This window comes from Micromys minutus (genome assembly GCF_963924665.1).
Source record: "Micromys minutus genome assembly, chromosome: 27".
NCBI lineage: Eukaryota > Metazoa > Chordata > Mammalia > Rodentia > Muridae > Micromys > Micromys minutus.
The window spans coordinates 24692903-24719351 of NC_137962.1; the positions used below are offsets into that span (position 1 = coordinate 24692903).

At 42.1% G+C, this 26449-nt stretch overlaps 1 protein-coding gene across 1 annotated transcript in view; it reads left to right on the plus strand.

The window, feature by feature from the left end:
* DBX2 (developing brain homeobox 2) overlaps positions 1-16473 on the plus strand; it is a gene marked incomplete at its 5' end in the record, with an annotated part of 30845 nt that extends 14372 nt beyond the window's left edge. The window contains 3 exon segments of the mRNA XM_080939623.1: positions 49-144; positions 7722-7906; positions 16038-16473. Of these exon segments, the coding sequence (XP_080795749.1) occupies positions 49-144; positions 7722-7906; positions 16038-16364 (608 nt within the window). The 3' untranslated portion in view covers positions 16365-16473.
* Between the last annotated feature and the right edge of the window lie 9976 nt (positions 16474-26449).

A 26449-nucleotide genomic window follows, 5' to 3' on the forward strand; every position in this document is an offset into this window, starting at 1 on the left:
TTGTGTAAAAGAAACAGTTAACCAATGAGATCAATGCTTTCTCTGCAGTGCCTTCCAAACCCTTTCTTCTGAGCGCCGGGACTTTCTACTCTGCTTGCTGCCGTGGGTCCTGCAGGCGCCCAGCCTCCCCCACAGCTTTTTCAAGTAAGTTTTAATGCTTCATCAGCAATGCCTTCCTTATTCTGTAAACCAAAGCAGCAGGATTTAATGTGCTCAGGGAAGCTAATTGGCAGTGCAGCGGCAAGGAGCTAATTCCTCACTAAAAATCACAGCGACCGTATTCAGGAGGTTTCCAGAGATTATCAGACCTAGGCACAGTGGGCGATTGTGCGCTGGTTTTCCGGAGCAGCTGACACTCCAAGGCAAGGGCTTGTTTTCCATTTGATATCACCAATCTCAGAGGGGACTTTCTGAAGACGCTTTAGCCACACTCCGTTAGTAGGAGTAGAGCGCTGTGTGGTATTTCCTTTTGGCTTAAAATGACCCAAGAAAGTCACAGGTCTAGAAAAATAATTAGAAACTCGGGATGATAAAAGGTGGTAAATGTTTTCAGGGCATGGGTCTCTAAACGTTATAAAAGCCAAATTCATCTGTGTCCGGGAAAGAAGAGGAGAGGCTGAACGGAGCACGTGGTGCCCACGCTCTCTCAGGCATACAGGTGTCTTAGTGTGTGGGTAAAACCTACAGGCAGAGGATGAGCCAGAGAGTCAGTGGGGCCACGAGAATGCACATGGACAGGTATACAGCCACGCCAGGTGACAGTGGAGAAGGGTGAGTCCCATGTCACAGCCTCATGGCAGTTTTCAGCCCCCATGGCTCTGTATGTGTCCATGTGTTTTATGAAAGTTTCAGGAGAGCAGTTTCCCCACAGAATGGCTCCGGACAAGAGAGGCACAAATGTTGCTGTTTAATGAGCTGCAGGCTTCTGAGCTTCTCTTTAGGAGGCCGATACTTTCCCACAGAGCCCCTTTCACGGCTGGGATGCGGCTACAATGGGCGACAGACCCGTGACCAATCCTCACTTTTGCCGGACTCATCCACACGCGACCTCACCACAATTTTTCACTCCGCAGATGAACTTTAGGGACCATTTCGCAGTGAGAGGGCTTGGGCAAGGGTCATTTGTCCTTTTGTGTGGTCATAAAGCCAGGCTCCGTGTGTCAGTCTTTTCCCCTGCTTCACATTCCAAGTGAGTTTCTGGACGCCATTTAAAGCCCTTGGCTGAAAAATAAAACAGTGAATGGAGCTGACTTTTATAGACTCATTCTAGCTCATCTTCCCATATAGCCCTGTCCACCTGAAAGGGGATTTTAGTGGCTGAGCTGAGTGTATATAGGGACTTGCTGAATACACAGGGCCCATTATCAACTGTGGGGATTGTGTATTAACCAGGACCAATACACTGCTATTTTGGCGGTGACCTATTAATTGTCGATTTAACTAGAATGTATTGAATTTGAATAGAGAAATAGGAACCATGACTAAACCTTTTCCTCGCTCCTTCAAGGTGGTCCTCTATATGGGGCGATTGGAAACTTGTGCAAACCCAGGCACCATTTATCACCAGAGTCTGGGGGGGGGGAGTGGCAGGGTGGCAGGCAAAGATGTCTGGAGAAGATGATGTTTAAACCCAGATACTTAAACCCCATCACAGTGACACCTTCGTTTATCGAAGAGGTCTCACACTGGAGTTCACCTGCTTCACCTTGATATTGGTTTACTTCAGCAGGTTGCTAATGCTGTAGTTCAGGTGTGTGGAAACAGTCACCAAAGTCTCACATAGGGATGCTCAGGCATGTGGGGCATACGTGGCAGTGCTGTGTATTTATTTTATAGCAGTGTTTTAAGAGTCTCTAACCCATAAACGTTTGGGCCAGTTTCATAAATAGGGAAAAAGAAGGACCGGGTGGTTTAATAGAGCTCGTCATCTTTCCAAGAGCCCCAGTGATTATTTTAAGAAGGTTGTGTTTTCTCTCATTATTTCTCAGTCCTTCACACCCAGTGCCCTCTACAGAGGCACTGGGTGTGAAGGACTGAGAAATAAGTAAGTGATGCTCTTCCCTCCGGGCTTCAAGCCCTATGTTTATATTGGGGGGAAAATATCACTTGGCTTGAAAGATCAGTGTGGTTCAGATCAAGGATAGAATATACTGCCTGTGACTTGTCTGCCCTCCGAATGTTGGCCTCCTAAGACCATTTAGAGGACCTACATGTGTTTTTAATAAATGGTGCTGTGTCACATTATTGCTTATAACTCTGAGATGAACTTCTTATTTTCCTGTTTATAATGTTCATTCACACTGGCAGCAGCTAATAATACGGCGAGATCGAGATGTCCGTAAAGAATCCTGCAGAAACAACTGGGCTATCCGGGTGGGGCTAATGAGCTTTACATCTGCAGGGCTTTGTTTTTTTTAACTAAAGGAATTTACTAGATTTTCTTTTTTTAAAAATAATAAGTGTTTATGTCCAAGTTGCTAAATTATTTTCCATTGCAGGAGAGAGGTGGGGGAGAGAGAGGAGAGAGAGAGAGAGAGAGAGAGAGAGAGAGAGAGAGAGAGAGAGAGGGAGAGAGAGAGAGGGAGAGAGAGAGAGAGAGGGAGAGAGGGAGAGAGGGAGAGAGGGAGAGAGGGAGAGAGAGGGAGGGAGGGAGGGAGGGAGAGAGAGGGGGAGAGAGGGAGAGAGAGAGAGAGAGGGAGAGAGGGAGGGAGGGAGGGAGGGAGAGAGGGAGGGAGGGAGGGAGAGAGGGAGGGAGGGAGGGAGGGAGGGAGGGAGGGAGGGAGAGAGAGTGAGAGAGGGAGGGAGGGAGAGAGGGAGAGAGGGAGAGAGGGAGGGAGGGAGGGAGGGAGGGAGAGAGAGGGAGGGAGGGAGAGAGGGAGAGAGAGAGAGAATGAACTGTTCAAGTAAGATTGTGTTAAGTTTCCACTCGGACAGGCAAAAGTAAGGTTTAGAACTAAAACTTTTGCTAAGTGACTAAGCTGATGGCCACCATTGGTTCCCTCTCAGGTTGACTCTGCTCGTTCCCAGAGCCCCGGATCAGCTCAGCACAGCTGTAGCCAAGCAAGGGAAATGTTTCCACTCAGTGTGATGTGTTTGCTTAATGCTGACGGAGTTTTCTTGACCCCTCAGGTTTAGGGCTGACTCCCTTGTGGCAAATGTGGAAGCCATCACTCCCCCAGCGCCCTTCTCACACGCAGTAAACACTTTAACAGGCACAGTGCTAAGACACAGAGAACAGTAGAGAAAATCGAAAGGCACCCATAAACGCCGGTCCCTCCCCTAAAGCATTGCATGGAAAAAATAAAACCTTTGATATTACACTCATAAACTCATTTTCAAAAAGAACACATTCCCCAGCTAAAATGAAAGGGAACATTGTGGAAATAATGCAAATAATGACTTTAAAAAATCTACCTTAAAAAACATGAAATCTTAATTAGGAAGGCTAGCAAATCGAGTTAATTAGATAATTATTTTACTTTGAGTACCCAACTTGACCTTTCAAGAATTTTATGCCCTATAAGACAGAACTTCAATTTGGAACCAACTTTATGCAAGTCTGAGCAGAGAAAAACTTGCTGCCAGGACAAACTGCTTTGCCTTTCCTTGGATGATGCGCTTACCTTTGGCATTTCCAGTTCATTATTGCTTCTTTTCTTCCTTGTTAAAACTTCAAAGAACATTGTATACTCTCCAAGTTTGAATATAGCCTTTTGTGGACAGCAGCAGACAGGGGGATTAGTTTTACTGGATACAAGCAGATTGGATCTGTGGGTCTCACTTTCAAAGATGGGTAATGTGCTGATTAATAGTGGTGTCAACCTAAGTGTTGGTTTTACTGCTCTGGGCTTGAGTGATGGGTAGTCCGAGGAAACCAGCCAGAGCTGTGGAGACCTAGTCAAGACTGAATGCAATTCCAGACACATATCTACATGCAGATATAAATTATTTACTACGTAGGGAGATTTAATTTAACCATACTAAGATCTTTGGAGGGACACAACATTGTTTTTGTAATATAGAGAGTAGCCCAATTATATTGCTTAGAAGATAGCTATGGAATCTGTAGATTATTCGAATATAGGCACTGACATCTCAAAAGTGATGGAGCGGTGTCACAGAGATAAATGACATTCGGTCAACCAAGAAGAATCTTTGAAGGATCAGAGACTTAACACAATAGGCTTTCCAAGTTGACGGCTCTATTCAGAGCCCTAGAGAGGCAGAGGCAGCATCTGAGTCCTCGTTCCTAAGGCTCAGGTTTTCCCTTTTTGTTTCCTTTCTGCTCAGTGTTCAGCCCAGATGGTAGTGGTGGGGACCCCCCAGTTCTGTTGTCTTCTTGTCTATAACCCAAGTACCACATGAAGTCAAATATAGGACTGCTTATAAAAATCTCTTGGTTTGCTAAGAGAGTTTCCAAGTACAGAATAGAAGAAGGCAGGATGGCTGGACAGAACAGCGTGTGAAAGGAGTGTGATGCCATCTCAGTGTTTGTGTGGAGTGTCACCAGATGGGAGGTGTGCTTTAGCTATAGGCTGTGCAGAGAAGGAGACCCCATCCCTACTAGACTCTGAAAGGCTCAGATTGCCCATGGTTGTATGGATCTGGAGACCCCCTTTTTGTTTGTTTGTTTTTTATTAATCATTTTATCCATTTTCATCTCAAATGATATTCCCCTTCCCGGTTACCCCTCCACAATCCACCTTCTATTTCCTCTATCTCCCCCCCCCTTTGCCTCTATAAGGGTGCTCCTCTACCCACTCATCCACTCCTGACTCCATTCTATCATCTCCCTATTAAGTCTCCCCAGGACCAAGGGCCTCCCCTCCCACTGTTGTCAGATAAGACCATCCTCTGGTACATATGTATCTGGAGCTGTGGATCCCTCCCTGTGTTCTCTTTGGTTGGTGGTTTAGTCCCTGGGAGCTCTGGGTGGTCCAGTTAGTTGATATTGTTCTTCCTATGGGGTTGCATATCCCCTTCAGCTCCTTCAGTCCTTCCCCTAACTTCTCCATTGGGGTCCCCAGGCTCAGTCTGATGATTGGCTGTGAGTATCTGCATCTGGTCAGGTGCTGGTAGAACCTCTGAGGGCTTAGCCATACCAGGCTCCTGTCAGCAAGCGCTTCTTGGCATCAGCAGTAGTGTGGAGATTTGGTGTCTGCAGATGGGATGGATCCCTAGGTGGGGTAGTCTCTGGATGGCCTTTCCTTCAATCTCTGTTCCACTTTTTGGTCCCTGTCTTTCCTTTGAACAGGAACATTTCTGGGTTAGGCATATTGCATAGAAGATACTCAACTAAGAAAACCCAAGCTAAAGGGAAGTAAGAGAATGAAAGGCCTCCACAGTTACCCCACGCCCCTCAGCAGAGGGAAACTGGTATCAGGAGACAGACTCCAGATTTCCATAGTGAAATCTGAACACTAACCAGAGGCTAGTGGTATTTTAGCTAGCCTATTAGAGAGGCTTGGATCAAACAAATGGCTTCTCTCTCCTTGGCTTTGAGAAGCTACTGAGTTCATTGGAAGGGTGGGAGAGATTTCTTCCTCGAAGGGCTGTTGATAGCCTCCAGCTTGAGTTATCCTGAAGGAACTCTGGAGAGTCTGAAGCTGCCTAGATGCAATGCGGTTCTCTATACTCTGGGCTGTATCTCATGGTCTATGGATTTGGGATTTTTTGTTTTGTTTGTTTTTTAATGTGGAAACTAAACAGGGTTTTAGAAGTGGGCTGGGATGTATGCCCCTTGAGTAGCCCACATTGGGAACAGAGCTTGGGATAAAACATGGCAGGGTTAGTGACCACAGGAATGATGAAGGAAGTGCACCCCTCTAAAGGTTGCTACCATGGTTGCTTGTGTCTATTAGGAAACAGATCCACACGTAAAACAGCATGCACGGACTAGTTGTCCATACTTCTATAATGGCCTACCTTAGTGCTTACATCCGATATTCTATCTTTTCTCCTCCGCATTTCTATCTACTTGTAAGTCCAATACATATTGGTAGTCAGGGGGTATAGGAAACATGTATCTCTGAAGAATCCTATTTAGGACCTGCTGTAGGAATACGCCCAGGACTGCTGCCCAGGGTAGAGTTAGGAAGCAGAGGGGATAAACCTCTCCTGGTGGACTGTTAATGCAGACGGGCTGTGTTGAGTTGCCATGGTAAAATGACATGTGTGTGAGGTTGGGTGAGGGGAGTGTGGGGGGTCCACCAGTAGGATAGACACATTGAGAAGACACAAAGGATACAGTGTTCTTTGTGTTCACCATAGCTTTTGCTTGTTCATTGTTACTGTTCATTTTAGGACACCCAAACCTGAGAAACTAGAGAAACTAAGCCCGGAAGTTAACCTGAACTTGGTTATGAGTCCAGGAGAAGGTTTGGTCTTTATAGTGCGAGGTTTGGCTTCAGTGCATGTCCCCACAACGTTAGAAGTGCATTTTGTTTTTTACCTAAAAATAACTTGCTAGGATTTTTATGGAAAGTTTTAGGAGTATATGAATGAGTTTCATTCCCCCATTGCCTTATCTTAAGACCTAGAACTTGGCCTAGGCATTAAAATTGAGTAAAATCAGAAACCCCAGGTATAACTCTGTTTAGGGAAAAATTCAGTTTTTTTTTTTTTTTATCACCTTTATAGTCTATAAGGTTTTTGTGTTATGGATATAAATGCAGACACTTTTGTTAAATAATATTTAATTCCCCGTGGTCCTGGTTCATCCTGTCTTTGAGTGAGGCCCTTTTCATCACTCTGGCTGGCCATACGTTGGCTGTGGTCTCTCCTACTCTGGCTACTGCTCCTCTGTGACTCTGCACTGTCCGCCATGGTCATGTGCTCACCTCAAAGAGCCCTTGAACTTCTTCTCATCAACTGTGAGCACCTTAAGGACAAGTTGGATTCATCTTTAGCCCCCTACTCAGTGCCTATGCCACAGCCAAGTTGTCCCCGGCTGGGAAATAGACTCAAGCTTAGACTATAGACAGCGGGCATGGATTTTACATCCACATTCCTGTGTTCATGTTGGCCATTCAACCTCTTCTCCTTAGCACTATTTCCTGATTGTAAGCACAGTTCATACCTTGTTGCCATGCTTTAAAACATCACACGTGGTCCTTCCTGAGTTGCTGTCTGTCCTTCCATTTCATCTTTAGAGGTTGGACTGTTTATTCACTTTTTTGCATACTTGGCATTTGATACTTTGGGCTACACTGTTAGATTGGATACAGTTATAAGTCAAGGGAGCCAATATGCAGAGGAAAGTCAGGCAGAACTGAGAATGTCTGGGTGGCACCTGGGCTTTGTGTTCTTTACATAGAATTGGACCTGCATCACTCTAGTAACTTTGGAAGTGGTTGGTGATATGTATATGTGTACTCGTATACAATGTATATGTATATGTGTATGGTGTGTATGTGTATGTATATCTCCATGTAAGGAGTAAATGAGCTACCAAGGGAGAAGCAGGTTTGTGGGATTATTGATTAGGACAGGGTTTCAGAGCTATCTCTTTGGTATTTTATTCACTTCTTGGAGCATCCTTCCATGATCAGCATTTTTCAGGTCCTCAAAGACGTCCACAAACCAGATAGCTTAAGCAGCATAGCTCTCGCTGTAGAGAGAACAGCCTGCCACTGTGTCAGCCATGAGATACCGCTGCTCTGAGAGTCGGAGGGCTCGCCCTCTCTAACTCTGTGCCCCTTTGTATTTCTTCTCTCCGCCAGAGGAACACGGGCTGCCTCTGCTGACCCAGGACTCAAATTCCAAAGCTCGAAGGGGGATTTTAAGAAGAGCTGTGTTCTCAGAGGATCAGAGAAAGGCTCTGGAGAAAATGTTTCAGAAACAGAAATACATCAGCAAAACAGACCGAAGGAAACTCGCTGTCAGCTTGGGACTGAAGGAGTCACAGGTATAATGAGGAGGAAGATGCCTCCTATTCTTAGTTTCAACAGAAGCATGACGTTTGTTCTTTTGGCATTTGTATCTTATGCCAGGTTTGTACTACAAACTGTTCTGAATTTTCATTAGGTGGAGACCCATGGGGCAAGTCCTATGTGGAGACAGATTCACACACATTGAGGTGGCAAAACAGAGCTACAGAATTCATTTTTCTGAAATGAAGGGATACATGTCCTTGGCATTGTAGAGAGACTTTCTTGTACCCTGTTGTTTCAGTCAGGGTTTCTAATTCTGCACAAACACCATGACCAGGAAGCAAGTTGGGGAGGAAAGGGTTTATTCAGCTTACACTTCCACATTGCTGTTCATCAGCAAAGGAAGTCAGGACTGGAACTCAAGCAGGTCAGGAAGCAGGAGCTGATGCAGAGGCCATGGAGGGATGTTGCTTACTGACTTGCTCCCCTGGCTTGCTCAGCCTGCTTTCTTATAGAACCCAGGTCTACCAGCCCAGAGATGGCACCACCCAAAATGGGCTGGGCCCTCCCCCCTTTATCACTAGTTAAGAAAATGCCTTACAGTTGGATCTCATGGAGACATGTCCTCAGCTGTGATAACTCCAGCTTGTGTCAAGTTGACACAAAACCAGCCAGTACACCTGTGTAAACGTATCACCTGTCATTTAAAAAAAAAAAAAAAAAAAAAACTATGGACAATGAGCTGAGGCGGGAAACAGAAAGAAGTGTGGAAGTTCCAGCAGAGGGGGGATTCTAGGAAAGCAGGCACAGGAGATTTGCACCAGCACTGGAGGAGACTGTCTCATGAACCTGAGGAGAGGGAACTAACCACGTGGTATGACTTAGACTAGCTTTAAATGGGATATGTAGATTATAAGCCAGAGAAAATGACTCAAAGCTCTTGACCTAGGCATTTATTCATATATAAGAAGTTTCAAAAGAGGCTGGGTGGAATTATATGTATAATTACATGCGGAATTATGATTATATGTGGAATATATATATATATAATTACATATGTGTGTATATGTGTATACATATATTATATGACACATCCTTGGCATTATATACTTTATGTGTGTGTATGTATATGTATGTATATATATATATCATATGATACATTCTCGGTATTATATATATATTATTATTATGTATATAGTATATGTGTGTGCATTGTCTTTAATCCAGAGAAACAGAGTAAACAACAACCTTCAAAAGCAGTAGCCAACTTTCCTGTCTTCCTTTTCACTTTCAACCCCATATTGGAGAGGGCACAGGAGGCTCCTGGGCCCCTCAGGATGGGCTTCATCACTCTGCAGATTCCATGTCTGCAGTGTCTCTGCCTTCATTTTCGGATGCCAGGCTCGAGAGCTCAGAATCCTCTCAAGATGGCCAAGTAGCTCCTAGGATGCCAGCATCTCCCTATTCCGTCTTCCATAGTAACACCGCCATCCACTGCAATCCTGCCCATTTTCCAGATTGAGAAACAAATGCAGAAGACTGAGTGTAGGTGTGGTGCCATGTGACACAGGTCTCAGGCAGCCTAATATGGAACTTCTGGTTTTCTTAGCCTTGAGCCACCATCTGCAGCTGTGCAGGGTGTCCACCTATGAGGGTGTCTCAGTTAGGCTTACCATGGCTGTGACGAACAAGTATGACCAAAGCAGCTTGGGATGGAAAGGGTTCATTTGGCGAATGTGCCGTATCACTGTTCATCATTGAAGGAAGTCAGGAAAGGAACTCAAACAGGGCCAGAAATTGAAGGCAGGAGCTAATTCGAAGACCACGGTAGGAGTGCTGCTTACTGGCTTGCTCTCCATGGCTTGCTCTGCCTGCTTTCTTACAGAATCCAGAATGACCGGCCCAGGGATGGCACCATCCACAATGGGCTGGGTCCTCCCATATCTGTCACTCATTAATAAAATGCCCTACAGGGTTGCTTACAGCCTGATCTTAGGGAGGTATTTTCTTGATTGAGGCTCCTTTCTTTCAGAACACTATTGCTTGTATATAGTTATATATAGTTGATGTGAAAAGCAGCCATCATAAAGGGCAAGTGACTGAAGGGGGTGGCAACTGTGGCAGTAGAAATACATCAGACACACCACACTTTCCTTATAGACCCACATCCACTGGGATATTTTGAATTGGTATAAAATAAGTAAAGTGTAGATGACAATATCTCAAACATGTCCTAGTGTGTGAATTGCACTGTTCCTCAATTCCTTTTCTGGGAAAATGGTTTATTTTATAAGCTGCATGCCTCCCAATACGCTTTACTTGTAGGAACTTTTTTTTTTTTTTTTTTTTGTGACAGAGGGTAATTGGTCTAGAACCTTAATTGATTGCTTTGAATTTCATGAGTCTCAGTGTTTGCATAGGAATGCTGGGTGGGATATCAGTGTCGGCATTCCAGGAAGTTACTTTTGCAGTATAAGTTAGATAACAAGATTATAGGGCTTGCCTTTGTTTGTCAGACCAGTAGTCTACTTTTTTATAGGGCTGCAAATTGTGCCTCCCATGTTTGGAGATGGCTGTCTTGTCATGGTCCTCAAATTCCAGGAAGTCAGATGACAGACCTGCCTGATAGGCCTGAATTAGAGTGGCAGGTACCTCAGTCGACCTGGTTGGGGTGCCACAAGCAGGGATAGGAAGACCTGTGGTTAGAGGAAAGACCACATGAAGGTCAGGATTTCAGGGATCTCAGGGTTATCAACTGGAACAGATGCCGAGAGAAGAAATGAGTGCTTCATGCTGAGTGGTGTGACCATCTCTTCCACACGCCACAGAAACACTTTGGTATCAAATCCCACAACCTTTTATAAGCTCCAGGGATGGCTGCAGTCTCCACACCAAGGAAACAAATGATTTTATTTGTACACTATCATTTGGCTCTTAACCCAAGCACACAGTTTCACTTAATTACCTTGTTTTCAAAATTCAGGCATCTCAGAATGAATGCTTTTTGAATTTTGTATTGAGGAGGATTTTAATAAGCAATTTGGCATTTTATTAACTTCCTTGTTTATCAGCTATGCAGAACAAGAAGAAAATTAGTGAGGTTACAAATGGAAGCTCCTGTTACATCTCTCCAATCCAGATTAATTTTTCTTCTGTTTATGAATGCTTCTTTGTTCAATTTATTAGAATATTAGATCTTAAAACAAACATATATGGGATAGATATGCAAGAATTGAAATTTTGCTCATGTTTGCATGATGCTTACCAGTGCCCTAATAATTGGTGTCCTTGAATGCTTGCAAGGATCCTGTGAAGTATCTGCTATATTTTCCCTGCTCTACAGACCTGGTATGTGTGTGGGGGTGACTACCTATCTATGCAAATGAAATACATTTTGTGTGCCTTTTTGGCTTTTCACAAATCAACTCTATGATGACGATCAAGCAGTAGAAGACAAAAACCCTGATAGCCCCCTTCTAGTTGGCCTGGGTCCTCCAAGACCACATACTATCCCAGCTCCCAGCAAGACATTCTGCTACTAATAGACAGGCATGTGCATCCCCAAGACTGGGATGTCATGAGTAACAATGTTGATCTCATGGGCCAGTCTGTTCCTTTTCTTAAGTGTTATGGGATGGGTCATTTGTGCCTGACCTGTACATGTTTTTCATTTACTCTCACATGAGCCTTGTTATATAACATCCTGTAGGTGTATCAAACATTCCCATCACCAAGTAATTTCTTTTCTTTGACACTGTATTTCTTTGTGTACACTTAGAAAATAAGTTTTGTAAGATAGGGAACTAGGAACGAGATTTATATGTTAAAATGTCTATGTATATATTGTGACAGATTAAAAATTTTCTCTAGTCATATATATATGTATATATACATACACACATATAATTTATATAAAACTTCCACTCACACAAGTCCTTTTATTGCAAACACTTTATTCTTTATCACTTTAAAAAGACTGCCCAGATGTCCTTCAGTAGATGAATGGATACAAAAATTGTGGTATATTTACACAATGAAGTACTACTCAGCTACTAGAAACAATGACTTTATGAAATTCCTAGGAAAAATGGATATATCTAGAGAACATCATCTTGAGTGAGGTAATCAAATCACAAAAGAACAGACATAATATGCAGTCACTGATAATTGGATACTAGCCCCAGAAAACTCTGAATACCTAAGACATAACTCACAGATCATATGAAGCTAAAAAACAAGAAAGGCCAAAAGGTGAAAGCCTCAGTCCTTTTTAGAAAAAATAAACAACAACAGCAATTGTATAACACCCACTCAGAGTGGGGTACACCTAGACCTTAAGTCATTAAGAACTCAAGAGCTAAGAAAATTGCCTTGTGGCAATTTTTGGTATTTAAAAATCATTATGTTTAATCTATGCACACTAAGAAAACTTTGACTATTTCCATGTTACATTTTGTTTTACATGTATTTTATGCTTATGGTAACTCATAAGATTTCAATGCATACTATCAAACCTTAAAAAAAATCAAGTACTGACAAAATTATATCCATATAATTTTATGCCAAAATGCTTTTAAAAATCTGTACATGGATCTCTTTTTTAAAAAAAATAAAGTTGTAAGGCTTACCAGCATCATGGGCAATTGTATTTATTATTCTTTTAGTTTGAATTTTTCTAGCTTCCAGAATTTCAGAAGCTTTTGATAATTTATTGACAATTTGAAGTATGTTCATTGGCATTTTTGTGGCTGAATACTTCCACATGTTCTTTTGTTGACATGTAGCAATTATTTTGGATATTAATCAGGATATTAAGAATATTAAGATTAGTCCAACTTTCCTGTTACAGGTATCCTAGCATTTCTCTCCCCTCTTGTACATTTATATTTAGTGTGGTAAAATATGTACAAAACCAATCGCTTTAATCTTTAAATCTCTCATTTCATGGGCACTATGTGTGTTTACACTGGTGCATAATCCTTTCATCTCCAGAGCTTTCTTCATCTTGTAACACTGAAACTCTGTATCCCTCCCAATACCTCCTCCCCCCATGGCAGACTCCTGCTACCTCTCATTCTATGTTCAGTTGCAGCACAGAGGCATTTGAATATAAGCATTTGATATGAGAGGGTTTATACAGCATTTTAAAAATTAATTGGATTGTCTTATATAACACAATGCCTTCAGGGTTCATCTATATTGTAATAATTTAAAGAATTCCCTTCCTTTCTAAGAGTGAATAATATTCTACTATATGGATGTACTTATCTGCATAACTGTTCATCTCTGGATGACCTGGATTATTCCCAATATTTGGATATTGTAGATGCTGCTGCTGGGAAGATATGTATGCAAATATTTTGCAAATTCCTGCTTTTAATTCTTTTGACTTGTTGCTTTTCTATTTGTTTGTAGTGTGTTGGTTTGTACAGGAATTTCTCAATTTCATGTAGCCAGTTCCATCTTCTTGGTTTTATTGCCTTGGTTGTTTTATGGTTTGCTTTAAAAAGGATTTGTGACCTAAAGACTATAATTATAATCTTGTATATTTTCTTCTAGGACTTTTTCAGTCTCCCTTTTTTATGTTCAGCTATTTAAGCCACTTGGAGTTGTTTTTGTGTTTATTGAGAGAGATATGCCAGTGTGTTTCACTAAATACATGCATTTGTTCGTTGGTTGTGAAGACAGTATTTCGTGTCTTTTTTTTTTTTTTTAATTAAGAGATTACTTAAACCAAGATTTATCTCTAAATCATTCTGCCTGGCTCTCTCCACACACCTCACACACATATATACACCCTCTCTCACACACAGACACATACCGGTGTGTGTACACATGCAGATAGACACACATGGACACACACAGACACATGTACACACATGCAGACACACACAGGTAGTCATGCATATACAGGCACGTAGTCATTATGCACATACAGATAGACAGACATAGACACACATACAGACAGACAGGCAGACACACACACACACACACACACACACAGATGTGTGCTCTAAGGGAAAAAGAAAACAAGTATGCTGGGCAAAGCAGAAGCATCCATGGGAACCACACTCTCTTGGTGAAAATGCATTAAGGACTTGGCAAGCTCTTCAGGAGCAAATGCCCACTGCTAATTATGAATGCATCCAGAGTAGAGCCGAGTGCCCTGGTGTGCATACTGTAGAGCTATTTTCTTAGTCAAAGCCTTAAACTCAGCACTGTAGCTCATGTGGCTGCCATTGAACTCAGTTGCCTGGAGTAGATTTCCTGTGCTGACACTTAAAAGGGAAAGGTGAAGAGGCTCTTGTCAGTGTGGAAGGACTGTCTCCTGGTTTGCTTTCTTCAGTGTGTGTGTGTGTGTGATATTTATCTAATATAGTCTAGGCTGACCTCCATCTTCCTATCCAACCAAAGATGAGTCCGAACTCCAGATCTTTCTGTGTCTACCTCCTGAGTGCTGGGGTTGCAAGCTTGTGTCACCATGCTTGGTGTGTGTGTGTGTGTGTGTGTGTGTGTGTGTGTGTGTGATGTCAGGGTTTGGATTCAGGCCTCACAGATGCTAGGCAAGCACTCTATTAACTGAGCTGTGTCCCCATCCTTCTTGGTTGTATATTTTGATAATTGTTTTCTTGGGTAAAAGTTCTTATTTTAATTTTTATAATTTCCAATGGGAGTTTTTTTTAAAATTATTAAATTTGTTTTCAGTAGATGTTTATCAGCAGTGCTAAACCTGTGGGCCTCTCTCGACCCTTTTGGGGGGGCACACATTAGATATTGTGCACATCAGATATTTATGTTATGATTCATCATGGTAGCAAAAAATTACAGTTATGAAGTAGCAATGGAAATACTTTTATGGTTGGAGGTCACCAGAGCATGAGGATCTCTATGGAAGGGTTGCAGCATTAAGAAGGTTGAGAACCACTGATGTAAAAAGAACATTCGGATACCTGTCATCCCTTTCTAGTCTCTGTCTTCCCTCTATCCCCCTTACCACACATGCCCTTTCAAGCATTCGTTTTCTAGACTCATTGAGTTTAGCAAGGGGTTTTGTTTGCTTCAGAATGAAAACGTAAATAGTGCAGAATGAAGCACAGCAGCAGTGACTGTTTCTTCTTTTAAAATGTCAGGGAAGTCATTGGGAATTCTGCTTAAGGATGGTTGAGTGCACAGCGGATGGGGGTGGTTCATCAAAGAGTCAGGCTGGGTGTGGTGGGGGAACTTATGATTCATATCCAACCACAATCAAACACTTCTGGCCTAATTACAACCAATGGTTATTTATTGGGACTAATTATCATACTTTGATAATTCCTGGGAGTAATCAAAATTTGGAAGCTGTATAAAGCTCACATTTATCAAAGCATTGCAAAATGCATTGTTAATTTAATGTTACAAAGCTCGTGGTGAGGTCTGCATGTTAACACAGCCTAGGGACCAGGGGGTGAAGCTCTTTACTCTGCTCTCCTGTGTGATCTTGAGTTGGCCAATTTTCTAGAACTGATTCCTTACATATGACATGAAAATTTCATCAAACTAAATAGTTCACCTATAGTACACACACACACACACACACACACACACACACACACACACACACGAATGCATACACATGCACATAATACACACATGCAAATGCCCTGCACACACACATATAAACACCCCCACATACACATATAAACATATTGCATGTAAACATATGTGTATGCAAACACATACACAGACACCCCCCCACCCACACACACACTCCCCCATGCAATCAACTAACCGACCAAACAAAATATTCCCAAATCAAAACATGTAAGTGCTATCTATACCCGTTGATTTTTTTCTTTAATAGATGTATCAGCATAAACCAAATGAAATGATGTTTTAAAATATTTAAAACTAAGTTAATTTCAAAAGCCACAGAAACACAGAGTGTAATCAGGGCACTGCACTCCTTCGTCTGTGACCTGTGGTTGATTTCTCAAGTACTTTTGAAGGAACCCACAGGAAAAGCCACAGGGAGCCTCTAGTTAAGCTCCCAGAATAAAAGATTCTGTAAAACTTGTAATAGAAGCAGCTAGCAGTTGGAAATGTTGAAGGAGGAGTCTGAATACATAAGTAAATCACTCAAGTGCTATGTGTGGAATAAGGATGTCTTCCTGATTATTTTATCAATAGGTGAAGATTTGGTTCCAGAACAGAAGGATGAAGTGGCGAAATTCCAAAGAAAAGGAAGTGCTCTCCAATAGGTGTCTCCAGGAAGTGAGCCTTCAGGAAGACAGGCTGGCCCTGCCTGCTGTGGGCTGTCCTCCGCAGTGCCCTACAGTGTGGGAAGTCTCCCAGCCACACCCAAGCCCAAGCTGGAGGGAGGGCTCTCCAGAATCTGCAGAAAGACTGACCCAGGAGAACCCAGGGTTACCAGAAGCAAATTCACTCCGAGGTGCCTTGTATCTGTGTCCTGAGAAGGGACCCAGAGACAAGGATGGACTCTGTAGTGTCATATGACAGAAACATGTTCCATGTTTGTCTAAGAGAACCCTTAGCCAGTAACATTTGGATTAAAGCCAGTTAGATTGTGCCTCAAAACTGCCTTAAACTAATACCTTGGCATGATGCCTGGGCTGTTGCCTAAGGAGAGCCACCCTACTGTTTCTCATTTAGCCCTAGACTAAGGCTCAATGTGTAAATGGAATAGGACCTTCCAGAAGGTGTGTTAAGTCTGAAAGAAGAGCCAGGATCAGACCAGAGCCTGTTCCGAATATGTGTACATATGGGTGTGTCTGTGTGTTTGTATGTATATGCACATTAAATACATCAACAGAAACCAGTTCTCTCCAGGTTTAACATGGAGCAGATTCATTTCATTTTTGTATGAAGGAAAAAAAAGTCAGGCAAATATTCATTTTTCAAACAGTGTAAAATCTGGGCTTCAGTGCTGCACGATTAATCATACCTGTATAAATTTCCATCTTCTGGCTTCTTTGGTATCTAGCTGTGTAAATGGATCTCAGCAAGGTTAGCAGCCCTAGTCAAGTTAGCTGTGGTTAGACACACACTGGAGAAAGAGAAGAGGGGCTCAACAGGAAACTACTATTTCTGAATATAGTTATTAGTATCTCTAATTTCCAGTTCTGAGACTGCGAAGAAGGTCCACACTGAGGCATCGATAGTCTTTTAGTCTCTTGTCTTTAGGGGTTTCCTAGGCTAGAGTTTTCTAAGTACAGCTAATGCCTAAGTAGAAGGAAGAGCTTGTCAGGTAACTAGTTGGCACTCAGTAACTTTTGATCATCTGTGGCAACTAGTTTGTAATCCGTGGCCAAGGTAAAGTCAAGACAGGGTCAGCATTCTTAAACAGTGGACAACAGGAGTAACAATCCCAGGGCCAATGGGCTCTGTGGTCAACTCTGATTGCATATGCCATATGAACTGAATTTCCCACCTAATTCGTCCACGGTACACATGGTATGTGGTTTTATATAGTAAGAGACACCACCCAGATGTTTTATGATTACCCTGAAATAGTCTCTGTGTAAAGTCACGTTTCTGGTAACAATTTTCTTAGTTAATCCAAATATATTAATTCTAAGTCCACAGAACAAAACAAAATGTTTTACTTTGCAGGAAATGAGGGGGGGGATGGAAATGGTATGGTTTTGGATGAGTCTGTGGACAAGCGCACAATTTCAAGTCCTTCTGTGGTATTTAATTAGTGAGCACGTGAGAAAATGACTTCCAGCCTGCTTCCCTTCTCCATACAAGGGTTTGGTGTGAAGAAGAAAGACCACAGGAGAAGAGAACAGTTCTAATCAACACCAGGAAATTGTGGGTTCTTTTTTTTAATGGAGTTTTAATTGTCACTTCATCAGTGTCTTTGTCACTTTTATGTTCCCTAACGATCACATTAAAAGGTTGTCTTTGACCTCCCTTGTGGGATCTGGGGATCCAGGGGTCTGATGACCGTTTAGACTTGAAAACCCGTTCAAACAGTGAAATCCTAGCGTGCTTTCTTTACTGCCAAATTACTGCATGTGTGGGCTGCTCTTTATTGCCAGACTAGGCTGAGCATTCGGCATATCAGGCCATTTAGTTCTCATGGTTGTAACCCTGGGACATGGGTTGTTACTGACCAGGGTTCCCGTTGCTCCTCAGGGGTTGTCAAGGTACTGCTTACAAAGGGGATAATTCAGAGTTTCAGGGCTAATACAGTAAGCCTTCTACACCCAGTTTCATGACATAGAATCTTACCAACCCTGTGGGACACACAGCACCATGGATATAGTCACACAGGTCACCGGATGCCGGGCAGGAGGAGGCTCTGGGGAGCTATGGTAAGATGTACTGAAGGAAGTCAAGAGTACTCTGCACTCTACAGCCGCTGGCTAATCAACAAAATCTCATGTTAGATTTTGGGGTTCAGGTAAAGAATTGCAAATCTTCAGCGTTGAGGCCTCTGTGGGCTGTAGGGTCAGAGAAGTTCCCCAAGTACATGATTCATGCACAAAGTCCTGGTATGTGGTCATCATGTATGGAGAATGACTGGCGGTCAGATGAGAGAGACTTTTCAAGGCCATTGCATCATCTGGGTGGTACACATGGGTGAGCTACTGCCCGAATGGCTTCCCCAACTCCCGGGAGCTCCGAGATGTTCTTCCTATAAGACGGGCCTGGTGCTCAAACATGCAGGTCAGTATTTTAGTTTTCTTCCCCTTGGGAATGTATCCAGGCTCAGGAAAGCCATACTTTAGTTTAGTGGGGCACGGTGATAGTACATATGTGTGCCCTCACACACATACAGACACATCCAGAGTATATACACATGTGACCTCACACACAGGCATAGTCGTAGTCGACACAAACTTGCCCTCACAAGTGTAGTCATGCTATGTAGATGAACACCCTTACAAATTTAACCATAGTATACACACACATGTGCTCCCTCATACACAGCATAGTCACAGTACACACAGGAGCCTTCCTATGTATAACATATGCACATGTGTGTGTTCACAAGCATAGATAGGCACACGTATGTGCCTTCCTCACAAGCACAGTCATGGTACACATCCAGTGTCCTCACACACAGCATAACCCTGTGATACATGGGATTTTCTACATTTTCTTTGTGTTCTCTTGTTCTAGACTGGAGCTAGGGCTTTGCCATAGAGGACGCCCCTCTTCTCCTCTGATTACGAGCCCCTCAGTCTGGCCATGTGCGAGCATTTTCTGTTCCCTGGATGCAGATCCCTTTCTGGAAGGGATAGCATATTAATATATTTCCTGTCTTCTTTCCAGAGAAATACTGCTTGCAATTAATACCAGGACCAGAGAATCCTGGCAGATGAAATATTAAAAAGAACAAACCTCAAAAGAAAAATTTAATTGGTTTATATGTAAATTAAATATATATATATATTAATACTTAGGGATTAGAAATATATTAACAGGTTAGAGATGACCACAGGCTCTGGAGACAATGAAGATGATTATCACCAGTATTTAAAAAGACAGCTCTGCCTTTTAAATGATAAACAAGAAAACCAATTAGTCAAGTGATTCTCAGGATTTAAAACCCACCCACATAACCATGCCATAACTGTCTAACTCCCGTAGACCCATAATTCCCTCTTCTAGCCCCCATACTCCCCTCCCTCAGCATCCCCCCCTCTTCTAGCACCCACCCCCTTCTCCAGCACCTATATTCCTACTAGACTCTCCCAATCAACATACACTTTTTAAAACTTCAAATATAAAATTATAAATATCCTGTTCTCTAAACCACCTTTCTGATGTCACCATTCCTAAACTACATTTTTCCTAGTGTTCAACAAGACTCAGCCATGTGGTCTTTGACACAATGAAGCTTATTCCATGTCTATTAGTTTTCTGGAGTACATCTCTAGCTCTCTCTGTGTCTCTCTCGTTTTCTTTCTTTCAGCATCTACAGGGCATTGTGTACAAGGCATTGTTCCACCCTCAGTGTAGATCTATATTAAGGAGAAAAAGGTCCTTGTCTTTAAACAGCTTCTAAATTAGCTGCCTTGCCACACAACGTTTAAACCGTTGAGTATAACTGCTGGCAGACTTGCATAATTTTAAGGGAAAAAAAACTAGCATCTATGGACCTCACCTCCGTTTGCAGTGAGAGCTCTCTTGCATGCTCCACTAATCAGAAAACACAAGGCATGCAGCATTCCTTCCAGACACTGTTGCCACAAGAGTCAGGAGTCAGGAAGGCTTCCAGGAAGAATAATTCACTAGCTTCCTTTGTCCACAGTGAGATCCGTCTCATTTCTTTTAAAATTTTTAGCCCCACTAAGAAGAGAGGCATGTAAGTGGGAGAAATCATGGTGCCGAATTCTTGACTTTATGAGGAAACTGCTGCAGGATTTGTTTATATCTTTTTCAAACGATTCCTGAAACAAGCATTTCTGAGGATATAGCACTTGATACACTGCCAATTCTTAGCATCTAGGGTTACGTTGTGTTATTGTTTTTATTTGTGGTTATAAATAAATGTACTGGAAAACAGGTAACAAAGTAAATGTTATGAAATCCCAGTCGACAGAGAAAGAAACTTCAGTTACTTTTAAATGCATGTAAATATATATATGCCCATCAGATTTGAATTGTAGTGTATATCCAGCTTTCCTGTGTTTTTTTTATTTGTTCATAAACCATCTTCCCACATCATTAAAGATTACTCAAAGCTTTGGTGGATGCATTGTTCTATGTAGCTTCTTTAGTTTTGGGGTGAGCCAGAGAATGGGCCAGAAGATGACAGGATGTAGGAAGAATGACCACAGGACCTTGTTCTTCAGAAAGAAATAATCTATTGTGTTTTTGGTAAAAATAAAAATCTCAGCAGATAAAGGCAAGTTGAGCAAATCTGGCATTATACTCTCAGGGGTGTTCAGTCTCATGGTGTGCCAAACATGCCAAAGGGACAGTGGTTTCTCAAAGGCCACAGTGAAGTCTATCAGAACGCACTCTATCCATTTCTAGTCTAAGCAGGTGTATGTGCTTGATTATCAACAGAGCCAGCAGCTAAAAGAAGTCCTAAAACGGAATGAAAGCCTACCTTTCTCCACCTGTGCTTTGCTGTCAGATTATTACATTACTAAACGGTGTATATTCTTGAGTCACTTTTGAGTCTGAATTGCTATCCTCAAAGTGCACAGGACCAACCTTCAGAGGGCTGTGCCATCTGCCACCGCTTTGAATGATTATACAAGTCTGATGTACCCACACCACCTTGAATCCTCACAGTTTCGTGGTTCTGTTTTCAACATTAAGTGTTGCTTAAATAGAAAAATATATATGGGTGTGTTGAGAAGTCTTTTAGATCAGAACATTCCAAGATTAAACCAAGAGTTGGGAAACCCTGATTATTATTCAAACTCAAAACAGAACCATCTAGTCCGTAATGTTAATTGAAGCTGAAAAACCAAGCATGTCATATTTGAATAAAATACAGTGATGTAATTATTTCAGAAGGCACACACACACACACACACACACACACACACACATACTCACACACTCACACATACAATGCTATTACTGCAAGAAAAAGACCCTGCTAACTCCTAGTGACTCATAATTTAAATTATACGGTTCCTCCTGCCTCTATTAAGATGGTGTCCCCTACGATTGGTAAAATCTTTCCCCAATCTGTTGGTTGTTGTTTTGTCCTATTGACAATGTCCTTTGCCTTACAGAAGCTTTACAATTTTATGAGGTCCCATTTGTCGACTCTTGGTCTTAGAGCATAAGCCATTGGTGTTCTGTTCAGGAAAATTTCCCCTGTGCCTATGTGTCTGAGGCTCTTCCCCACTTTCTATTCTATTATTTTCAGTGTGTCAGGTTTTATGTGGAGGTCTTTGGTCCACTTGGACTTGATTTTTGTACAAGGTGATAAGAATGGATCGATTTGCATTCTTCTACATGCTGACCTGAAGTTGAACCAGCACCGTTTGTTGAAAATGCTATTTTTTCCACTGGATGGTTTTTGCTCCTTTGTCAAAGATGAAGTGAGCATAGGTGTGTGGGTTCTTTTCTGAATCTTTAATTTTATTCCATTCATCTACCTTCCTGTCTCTGTACCAATACCATATAGTTTTTTCTATACATAGATTGCTCTGTAATACAGCTTGAGGTTGGGGGTTATGATTCCCCAGAAGTTGTTTTATTGTTGACAATAGTTTTTGCTATCCTGGGTTTTTTTTATCATTCCAAATGAATTTGCAAATTGCTCTTTCTAACTCTATGAAGAATTGAGTTGGAATTTTTGTGGGGTATCGCATTGAATTTGTAAATCGCTTTTGGCAAGATGGCCATTTTTACCAAATTAATCCTGCCAATCCATGAGTATGGGAGATCTTTCCATCTTCTGAGGTCTTCCTCAATTTCAGATTGGAAAGAGGCCTTTATCAATCCTACATCTGATAGAGGGCTAATATCCAATATATATAAAGAACTCAAGAAGTTAGACTCCAGCGAAGCAAATAACCCTATTAAAAATGGACTATAGAGCTAAACAAAATTCTCAACTGAAAAATATCAGAAGCACCTAAAGAAATGTTCAACATCCTTAGTCATCCGGGAAATGCTAATCAAAACTACCCTGAGATTCCACCTCACACCAGTTAGAATGGCTAAGATAAAAATTCAGGTGACAGCAGATGTTGGTGAGGATGTGGAGAAAGAGTAACAATCCTCCACTGTTGGTGGGATTACAAGTTGGTTATGACCACTCTGGAAACTATTCTTGGGGTTCCTCAAAAAATTGGACATTATACTACCTGAGGACCCAGCTATACCACTCCTTGGCATATACCCAAAAGATTCTCTAACATATAACAAAGACACATGCTCCACAATGTTCATAGCAGCTTTGTTTGTAGTTTCCAGAAGCTGGAAAGAACCCAGATGTCCTTCAACAGAGGAATGGATACAGAAAATGTGGTACATTTACACAATGGAGTACTACTCAGCTATTAAAAACAATGACTTTATGAAATTCTTTGGCAAATAGATGGAACTAGAAAATATCCTGAGTGAAGTAACCCAATCACAAAAGAACACACATGGTGTGCATTGACTGATAAGTGGATATTAGTCCAAAAACTCGGATTACCCATGATACAATTCACAGACCACATGAAGCTCAAGAAGTTGGAAGACCAAAGAGAGAATGCTTCAGTCTTTCTTAAAAGGGAAACAAAATATCCAGAGGAGGAAATACAGAGACAAAATTTGGAGCAAAGGCTGAAGGAAGGGTCATCCAGAGACTGTTTAGATCCATCTATATACTGTTACCAAACCCAGACAATAATGTGGATGCCAAGAAGTACATGCCAACAGGTCCCTGATATAGCTGTCTCCTGAGAGGCTCTGCCAGAGCCTGAAAAATACAGAGTCAGATGCTCTCAACCAACCATTGGACTGAGAATGGGGTCCCTAATAGAGGAGTTAGAAAAAGGACCGAAGGAGCTGAGGGGGTTTGCAACCCCACAGGAATAACAATATTAATCAACCAGACCCCCCAGAGCTCCCAGAGACTAAAATACCTACCAAAGAATACACATGGAGGAACCCATGATTCCAGCAACTTATGTAGCAGAGGATGGCCTTATCAGTCATCAGTGAGAGGAGAGGTCCTTGGCTCTGTGACGGCTCAATCCCCCAGTACAGGGGAATGCCAGGGTGAGGAGATGGGAGAGAGTGGGTGGGTGGGTGGGGGAACACTCTCATAGTGGCAAGGGGAGGGGGGTGGGATAGGGGAATCCCAGATGGGAAACTGGGAAACATTTGGAATATAAGTAAAGGAAATATCAAATTTAAAAAATAGATGCTGTTCCCTAGATGTTCTCGTCTGTGTCCATTTTTTTTTTTTCTGTCCTTTTCCCTTAAACCAAATCCAGGGTGATCATGTCTCAAAATCCTTAAACATAATTGCATCTTCAAAGGCATTCTTCTTAAATGAGGTCAAATTCACAGGTCTCAGACTTTAAACATGGCATATCATTTACAGGACCAGTACAACTTATCTCAATGTATGTATTATAGTTAAAGGTCCAGCACGAATTAAAGGGAAGGGCAGCTCCTCTCAGCATTCTTCCAAGGCAATTTCATGTACATTGAGAGGATTTGTGCTTTTGTATCAGCCAAGCGATATGCTACTCGTAACGTAAGGCTATTTGGGCAGGACATTTTTTTTTTTGTAAAATTGCTTTCATTTTGAATTTTTTTATGCACAGGAAAATTTTAAGAAAATGCAACACTAATTTTTAAAGCGCTCACATGGATTCCCACATGGATCCCAGATGTTGACCATTTTATCCAGGAAGGTGTTTCCTTATTATACAAATGTGGTACACATAAAAAAAATTGGCATTGTTTAATTTATGACTCACACATGAGCCATTGTTTTTTCGTGATATAGTTATTTTAAGTAATTCATAAACTAAACAATATTTTGGACGCATACCCCATTTGTGTAATGAGGAAACACCTTCTTGCATTAAATAGCCAACATCTGGGATCCATGTGGGAATTTCTTTGAAATTTTAAATAAAGACAAATTAGTATGTCATAAAACTAACATGGCAAGTCCAAGGTGCAAGGATCTGGTAATCAAAGATGACATCATCAAAGATGATGTAATGTGGTACTGCACTGCAGCTTAGCGAGTGGAGATGGCATTAACAGAAAGAGCCCAAAGTGCTTTCCCAATATTAGTGAGGATGGAGAGAAACGTGACATGGGCAATGCTGATTCCAGGATCAAAATTCAGCCCAAGTGTATTCTTTTTAAAAATTGGTTATCAGGTAAAACTGTGTCCAATTTTCTGAGGAACTGCCAGACTGATTTCCAGAGTGGTTGTACTAGCTTGCAATCCCACCAACAATGGAGGACTGTTCCTCTTTCTCCACATCCTCGCCAGCATCTGCTGTCACCTGAGTTTTTGATCTTAGCCATTCTGACTGGTGTGAGGTGGAATCTCAGGGTTGTTTTGATTTGCATTTCCCTGATGACTAGGGATGTTGAACATTTCCGTAGGCGCTTCTCAGCAATTCCATATTTCTCAGTTGAGAACTCTCTGTTTAGCTCTGTACCCCATTTTTAATAGGGTAATTTGGTTCTCTGGAGTCTAACTTCTTGAGTTCTTTGTATATTTTGGATGTTAGTCCTCTATAGGATGTAGGTTTAGTAAAGATCTTTCCCCAATCTGTGGGACACCATTTTGTCTGAATGACAGTGTCCTTTATCTCACAGAAGTTCAAAGATCAAGCATTGACAAGTGGGACCCCAAGTGGATTCTTAGTAGGAGGAGTCTTCATTCACAAACCACAAGGGAGGAAAGTTCTGCAGATCTCACAACAGGGTGATGGTAATGGCTTTGACGTAGCCAACCTTAACTAGAACAGGAAGGAGCAAACATCAGAGTACCCTGGCTGAAGAGAGGATGCAAATCGAAAAGAAGGATGGGATGCATGCGTCATAAGTGTGAAGTAGTTTCTAAAGGAATGGAGACAGAGGGTGGAGGCTAGATGCAATTGTGCAGTAAAAGCACATAGTTCTCTTTCCTTCAGGTTGGGCATTACCAGACAATGCTATGAAGATGGCATGGGTTAGCTAGGGAGGAAAGACAGCATCATAAGAACAGGGAGAAAAGGAGTCAGCTTTGGCTGGTAAAAGCAATTGGATGAAACCCACTATGGAGATGAGACCTTCCTTGGGAGAAAAGATGTGCAGAGAAAAATAAATAAGGTCCAGGGCACTTTGATGTAGAGAGTGGGGAGATGGGTCCCTCAATCTGTGATGTCTTTAGGGTGAACCTTAATCATCAGCTTGAGGTAAAGGCTGAGTAGGGTTTCTGGGATTTATAGAGCATCTCTATATGATCTGTGATCTGAACACTAAGTAAAGCTCACATGTATTCCCTTATAGCAATATTAAATATCATTGCACATACAAGAAGAAAGCGAGATGACATACAAGAAGAAAGGGAGACGAGGGTCTTTGTTAGTAGACTGTGGGAGGTTTACTGGAAGGACGAGGGAAGAGCTGACACAGGCAGGGGCTGGTTGTTAGTGAGAAAGTGCTGGGTGTGTGTCCTGAGGGTCCTGGAGAAAGCGAAGGCCATGAGCCGTGTGAAAACCTACACTGTGATCTAGCAGTAATGTCTGATGTCAATGAGGTCTTAGAGTGAGGCCAGGGAGGGGAGTGGCTAATGGAATGGAGGAAAGCCATGGGTGGCAGAGAGGGTGGGGGAACGAGGGGGGAACAGTTGGGGAGCACCTTGTCACCTCTTCCCACTGTTATGTGTATGTGCAGACTGTGTTCAAGCAGACACCTAACCAGTGTTGGGATTCTTCTTTGATTCTTCTTCCCCCTTACTCTTTTGTGGTAGGCTTCCCCAGTAGAAACCAGAGATCTCTTGAGTAGCGGCTCACTCTGTGGGTCCCCTGTCTGTGCCTTCTAAGGTTGGAATCAAAGGAAGGCTGCTAAATTCATCTAGATCTTTCCGTGGCTTCTGGGGATCTGAACTCTGGTCTGCTTGTTTTTACAGCGGGATCTATAATTGT